The sequence below is a fragment of the Frankliniella occidentalis genome, unplaced genomic scaffold, assembly GCF_000697945.3.
Source record: "Frankliniella occidentalis isolate FOCC.00 unplaced genomic scaffold, Focc_3.1 Scaffold63, whole genome shotgun sequence".
In the NCBI taxonomy this organism is placed as follows: domain Eukaryota; kingdom Metazoa; phylum Arthropoda; class Insecta; order Thysanoptera; family Thripidae; genus Frankliniella; species Frankliniella occidentalis.
Genome location: NW_026267193.1, coordinates 902,488 through 909,692, shown reverse-complemented (window position 1 = coordinate 909,692; position 7,205 = coordinate 902,488). Strand labels below are relative to the sequence as shown.

The following is a 7,205-nucleotide window of genomic DNA, read 5'->3' as shown; positions in this document are numbered from 1 at the left end:
CTCTCGCACCCCCCACCCAGATCAATGGGCTGGCGTAGGGGTGGCGAGCGCGCGGCAGTGTGTCGCGGACCGTGTTGACCTGCATATGGGTCCGCGGCCCCGTGTAGGCCCGCACCGCGCCCGCCGCCTCCATGCAGACCCTCCGCAAGAAGAGCAGCCCCCTGAAGCGTGAGTACCCGCCACCCTCGGTGTCCCCCCGAGGGGAAAGGACATGGCCGTCGCCCTGGGGCCCCGGGGGCCGCCCGTCGAGGCCCACTGTGTGGAGCCATGGCCGCCGAGCCCAGCGCAGGCCAGGCGCGCCCTTTGGGGACCACGCCTGCACGCCTTTGCTCTTGGCGTGGCACCGCGACCCTCGGCCCAGGCCTGGCCCCAGCCCCGGCCTCAGCTGCGTCGCGGGCGCGGGCGCGGGGGCCGAGGCCCGGGGACCTCGTCCAAGCCGAGGCTGTGACGTAACGGAACGCGACTAACCTCACTTATCCCGCTGTCACCTGCCATGTGATTGATGACGTACTGGCGGTTCGTTTTTCGATCCTCCTTCTTTGACCCGTCGGTTTACGGACAACGTTTGCATCGGATGGTGCCAAGTGCGGTTACAGGCTGTCTCCATCTCTGTGTGCTTGTTGCATTTCATTTCTAACGGCCCTGTTTGTATTTATTTTTTTTCAGACAAAAATGAGCCCTCTCGATTTATGGGAGAAGGGGTGAGCTTCAAGGCCAAGCTCATCGGCATCCTGGAGGTGGCTGAGGCCCGGGGCGACCGCATGTGCCAGGATGCCCTTGCCGACCTCAAGATGGCCATCCGGGCCGCCGGGGAGCACAAGCAACGCATCACCATCAACATCGCCATCGACGGCCTGCGACTTCGAGATGAGAAGACAGGGGTGAGTTACTGTAGTCAACCGACTGGCCAACTCTGGACACGACTCACCCATAACCTTTAAGAGGGCCTTTTAAAGTGGGTCTTAAACTCTAACCATGTTTTTTCTTGCTCCAGGACTGCCTGTACCATCATCTCGTTCACAAAATATCGTTTATCGCCCAAGACATGACCGATCCAAGAGCGTTTGGTTACATTTTTGGCTCACCAGACACTGGCCATAGATTTTTTGGAATTAAAACGGACAAGGCTGCAAGCCAGGTAGTGGAATGCATCCGAGATCTTTTCCAAGTCGTGTTCGCCCTCAAGAACAGGGAGCAGCACATAGAGCAGCAGCACATGAAAATCTGTGGGGGCAGTACGTCCAGCCTCATGTCATCCACCACCACCACCCCGTCAGTCACCTACATGGAGGCCATGGCGCATCACTTAAAGGTTTGTTTAGGAAATGTGTCTGTGTGTCTTTCTGTCTGGAGAAAATCTAGACTTTTATTCACCCGAGGTTAATTTTTAATTGCTCTTCAGGAATCATGCGTCAGAGAAAATGGTTCTCCGGGGGCGGTTGCGTCATCGTCGAAAGCCGAGTCCGAGGCGACCATCGCCGACCTGCTCGACCTGGAGTACGAGCTGAACAACCTGCAGCAGAACATCCACCAGATGGACCAGATCACGGCGGCGGCCGCCAAGGAGGACGCGTTCGAGCACGACCCGTTCGGCGACTCGTTCACGGCGACCACCACCAAGACGACGACGACCAAGACGTCCAGCGCGGGGTCGACGGCCGTGGCCGCGCTGCCGCCGCCGCCCTCCGCCAAGGACGGGGCCAGGCCCGACGGCACCGGCACACACCGGCGGGAGAGGACCGTCAACCGGGCGGGCTCCACCACCTCCACCACCACGGCAACCGTGTCGGCGGCCTCCACGGCCTTCACGTCCACGGCGGCCACCTTCGGCGCCGCTGCCCCGCCGTCTGCGCCGCTCGCTCAGGAGGAGAAGCACTGGTTCGATCAGGAGACTGAAGCGCTGTTCGACGACGGAGAGATGCCTGGAACTATGTCCAAAACAAATCAGCTTGACCAGGTAGGTGCAGCAGACTTAATTTTTCGTTTTGTTACTATGTTGAATGATCTACTGTGCAAAGCCTTAATCTCGCGATCTGTTCACAGGATTCCAACCGTGCATCACCGCTGGAAATGAGCCGGCAAGCAAATCTATTAGCTGACCAATTCGACGTGTTTACAGAGCTGGACCCTCTTGGGACCGGCAGAAGTAAACCTTACGTCGACAAAAAAGACTTTTTCTCCGATCTCAAGAACCCGCCGAAGAAAGTGTTGAAAGATCTGGTTGGGGAGGTGGACCCTCTCTCAGCTCCAGCCCCTGCACCACTGTTCCAAGCATCGTTCGACTCAGGTAGCAGAGACTTGACTGGGTCGCAGGCGGGTGCTTTGGGTGATGTGTTGTCTGCTTTGGAATCTGCTCCTGGAAGCTCTACCTCCTTTCCTGCATTCCCCGACCCCTTTTCAGACGACCCCTTCGACAAGACGGACCCCTTCGCCGAAGGCAGCTTTAGCCAGACTGTTAGTTTTAGTCCTAATACTGTGATGGCAGACCCCTTTGAAACAGGTTTTGCAGATTTCTCTTCATTCCCCCCCGGGTCCCGCAACAGTGCGTCGCCCTTACCCTCGGCCGGCGGGGCGTCCGGCGGCGGCACCCTGCACGGCCCGCTCCGGGTGTCGCTGCCCCCGGAGGACGGCTCGGCCAGCTCGGGCACGGCCAGCTGCCTGTCGCCCAGCCCGCCCCTCAGCGGCTCCGGCCCCGCCACCAGCTCGCTCAGCAGACAGAGGAACCGCTTCGCCCGCAAGCAGCTGTCCGTGTCCATGGTCAAGATCCCCAGCCCCAAGTCGTCGCAGCGGCGCTCGCGCCTGCCCAAGCAGATGACGGTGGACGGCAGCGGGCAGGGCGTGCGCTTCCCGCCGCTGGGCTCGAGCCCCACGCCCGCGGACGAGGCGGCGCAGCTGCAGAGGCGCTCCCCGGGCGGGCTGAGCCGCGGCGGCATCACGCCGTCGCCGCCCATCGTGGCCTCGTTCCCCGACCTGGACGGCGACGCCGGCTCCAGGCTGTCCGGCTCGAGCGCCGAGCTGGCGGAGATCGCCCCCGAGCCGCCGCCCCGGCCCACCCCAAACGCCTTCTCCATCAAGCCGCCCCCGCTGCCGCCCAAGAAGCACACCGGCACCATATTCAAACCGCCCCCGCGGCCGCCCCACCAGGACGACCACTCCATCTACGACCACATCGAGAACTACGAGTCGTCGTCCAGCCCCACGCCGCACGACGCGTCCGACGCCAAGAGCCCGCCGATACCGGTGCCCGCGAGGAAACCAAGGTACAGCGAAGAAAACTCGGTGCCGTTGCGGCCCAAGAAACAAAACATTGCCGAGACTGAGGATGGGTACTTGGCGCCCATTCCTTTCCTACCCCCGCCGGTGAAACGGCACCATTCCTCCAGCACCAGTCAGTCCCAGCAGCGGAGGTCTGCGCAGCCGGCGCCCGGCCCGACCAAGAAGTCTCTGGACATTACTCTCAGTCAGCTGACCAAGACGGGCTTCTCCGACTTGGCCGGCACCCTAGGCATCTCTCCGAGTCAGCTGTCAAAGATGACCCTCCAGGATTTGACGAAGCGGCTGGCGAGCCTCTCGGACGCGCCGCAGACAGACGCCTTCACGGCGGGCAACAGGGGCTCGCTGAGCAAGGCGGAGTACACGGCGCTCCGGGAGTCGGTGGACGAGGACTCCGGCTTCGCCGCTGAGTTCGACGACAACTTCTGCAACATGGGCGGCGTTGGGCTGGCCGGCGCGAGCAGCGTCCCGAACCAGGAGTCACTCTACGACAAGTACGCCGTGTTCCGGGAGCTGCTGCTGCAGGACGAACCTAGTGGAAGGTCGTCGTCGCAGGAGCAGGCCGACACCGTCAGCCTCACCGAGTCCAAGGAGGAGAATTCTGAACAGGGGGAGGCTGCAGGGGAGGTGAGCGCGCGGACGTCGTCGGTCCCGCACTCTTCGCCCATCACCATCAACGTGGTGGGGCACTCGGACTCAAACAGCAACGCCGTGAGCTCGGCCTCGCCGTCGCCCGCCCTGGTGGACAGGTACGCCGCGCTCCGCGAGATCTCCCTCTGCGACGAGTCCAGCAACAAGGACGACGACGAGCGCGACGAGGATCGCGAGGACAACAACGGCTACGCCGAGGTGGAGAACGACCTGAGCGACAAGGAGGACAGCATCACGGAGGTGAACCATGAAGCCATGGAGGACCAAGACCTCCTCACGCTGTCGGCGCAGCACAGCGAGAGCACCGAGTCGCCCACCCTGGACACAAACACGGTGCGGGACGCGCCCTCCATCATGGAGACCACCATCCTGGAGGAAGACGCATGCGGCTCGGAGGGCGACAGCGCCGAGCAGCCAGTCCCGCCCAAGCAGCCATCCCTGCTCGACTCCAGCATTGTCTCGCTCGAGCCCGTCCCAGAGAATCTGGAGCTGACGACCAAGTCGCTCATCTCGAACTTGATGAACGGCAGCGTGCCCGCCGAGCCGGCTGCAGCGCAGGCCGCCACCAGTGAGACAACCTCGAGGCCGCAGTCACTGGAGGCCTCCGAGGCCTGGGCCAAGTTTGATTCTAGTCAGTTTGAGAAGCCAGTGAGCGACGACGGTGCCTCTCCGTGGTCCTCGGACGGCAAGGAGTTCAGCAACAAGGTCCCCGGATGGAAGGACGATTCTGACCACGAGCGGCGGGACCGCGATCGTGACAAAGGACGGCGGAGGCGAGGCCGCGGCCCGGCGGCCGGCACGGCGTGGCCCGAGGACGAGGAGTCTGAGGAGGGCTGGGACGACCGCGTCAGCGACGACCCCTGGGAGAACGGTTACGACGAGGGCCAGCGCGGCCGCTACCCGGAGCCGCGGCGGAGTCGGCGGAGGAAAGTGTCCCCCTGGCGGCGTGGCGCGGCGGGCTCCGTGGGCAAGCAGTCCAGCCGCGAGGTATCGCCGTGGGAGAGCGGCGACAGCACAGGGCCGCCCCCCGGGCCCGCCGACAGGCCGCCCAGCGACAGGTCACAGGACGACATGAAGCGCTCGTGGAAGACGCGGCCCAAGAACCGCGGGTCCTCGTGGGAGGAGGAGCGGGCGCAGCGGCTGCCCGGCGGCCTCGGCGGCGGCGGCCCGGGGCCCGGCAGCACGAGGGGGTCCTGGGACGGCGAGAGCTCCGAGTACGACGACGCGCGGAAGCGGAGGCAGTCGCCGTGGGGCGAGGACCGCGACCGGGACCGCTGGCACGCCTGGGAGGAGGACGAGTACTACCGGCGGGAGGGTGGCTGGGACTGGTACTACCGGGACAGAGAGCACCGGGACCGCGACCACCGCGAGGACGAGTACCGCCGGCGCTGGGAGTACGAGCGCAGCAGGGACCGCGACCGGGACCGTGAGTGGGAGTGGGACCGCTACGGCCGGCCCAGGAAGAGCGGGCCCGGCGGTCCACCCTCGTCCCACTACCGGGACTGGGATGACGAGACGAGCGAGCAGGGCGACGACGAGCACCCCCACGGCCCGCACGGTCCGCACCCGACACACGGCGCGCATGGCGCCCACGGCGTCCGCAAGTGGAGGCGGTCGCGGCCCGGAAGCGCTGCCAGCCGCGGCCACGACCGTGTCTCCCCCAGCACCTCGGTGGAGTACAAGGAGGACGACAGCCCTTCGTCGGCGGCCGCGGCGCACGCGGCGGCGCACGCCGGTCGCAGGCGCGTCTACCGCGACCACGACCGCGACTGGGAGCGCGACCGCGTGGGCGGCAGCATGGACCGGCGCTCGCGCAGCAGGGAGGACCCGTTCAGCTCGGACCAGGAGCACGAGTACTGGGAGCGCGGCGAGCCCCGCCCCGAGCCCCGCGGTGAGCCCCGCGGCGAGCGCACCCGCAGCAGGACGGAGCGGGACGCACGCTACGAACAGCGCTCTCAGACCCTGTACGCGCGCAGGACCAACCGCTCGCGCTACAAGACTTTCGACCCGCCCAAGCAGTCACCCTTTGAGGATGACTTTTCGTCCCAGCGGTTCGATTTCGTGACGGAGCCCAAGCAGAGCTCGGCCAGCTTCAGTCAAGAGAGCAGCCTCGACACGAGCGAGCCCACCCGGTCGCCGCAGCCCTCGGCGGGCCTCGCGCACTTCCACGGCCACGGCCCCAAGGTGCACGTCGCCCCGCGCAAGAGGGACAGCCTGTCGGAGTCGGAGGAGGCCCGCGGTGTGGAGGCTGGCGGCCTCGGCGCCTCCCTGAGCCCCCTCGAGCGCGGCGGCGGGGGCGGCGGCGGGGGCAGCGGCCGCGGCAGGGCTTCGTCCATGGGCTCGAGCCGGCGGCAGTCGCCGTTCGAAGACGACTTCACCCCGCCGAACAGTGCGAGCGGCGTGAGGCACTTGTCGAGCGCGTCCAGCGACATCAGCGACCAGCAGCACCGCCTCACGGCGGACGAGGGTGCCCAGGCGGGCAGCAAACCCGGGAGCAGGGCGGGGAGCCGGCCGGGCAGCGGGCGCCGGCCAACCCTGGGGTCGTCGGGGGCGGGTCCCTCGGCGCCCGCGGCCCCCGTGGCGTCTTCAGGGCCGGACGCGGACAGCAGAAGCAACGGCAGGTCCATGGATGACGTGTTCCTGCCCCCCGAGGCCTGCCCGCCCGACCCAAGTGCACTGCCGCACCCAGACAGTGCAGAACCTGTGATATCACCCAACCGGCCGTCGGCGGAGCACAGACGCTCGGTGCGTATTAGCGGCGAGGACAAGAACCTGGCCGGGATGAAGGCGAGACTGGCCAACTTGCGACGGACAGACTCGTCCTCGAGTCTCCGCAAGTCGGAGTCCATTAACATTTTTGCAAGAAGCTGTGATCCATTTGATGACGACGATTTCTTCGCGGAGGATGGGTCTCCTGCCGTGCAGCCGCCCCACGGGGGAAAGGCCGAACACAGTGCCGGTCACCGTTCAGGTGATCAGTTCAAGTGGACGGAGGCGTTCGACTCCTTCAACTTCGAGGAGGAGCACTGAGGTACGGCTCTCAGCCCCCGCGTTGCATGGTTGGTAGTTTTGGCTTTAAATTTATCACACTCCTGTACCCCGTCACATATGAGGGCATTTTTTTTTTCTTGTGGTTTTATTCTAATTGGAACATTGATATTTGAAGCCATGTTTTGTAATGCATTTCTGTTGCTGGCAACGGATATGACTGTAGCACTCTCTTTTATTTTAAAATTATTTGCAATTCATTTTTTTTTCCAGCTTAGAAGAGGTGTTTTTTA

The 7,205-nt window shown here is 64.6% G+C and overlaps 1 protein-coding gene across 1 annotated transcript in view; it reads left to right on the top strand.

The window, feature by feature from the left end:
- Nucleotides 1–7,051, top strand: part of LOC113213093 (protein disabled) — an 11,968-nt gene extending 4,917 nt beyond the window's left edge. Inside the window, exons 2-6 of the mRNA XM_052268086.1 lie at nt 667–881; nt 995–1,312; nt 1,403–1,957; nt 2,044–2,264; nt 2,295–7,051. Coding sequence (XP_052124046.1) covers nt 667–881; nt 995–1,312; nt 1,403–1,957; nt 2,044–2,264; nt 2,295–6,954 — 5,969 coding nt within the window. The 3' untranslated portion in view covers nt 6,955–7,051. The remainder of the gene's footprint in view (nt 1–666; nt 882–994; nt 1,313–1,402; nt 1,958–2,043; nt 2,265–2,294) is intronic.
- Nucleotides 7,052–7,205: the final 154 nt, after the last annotated feature.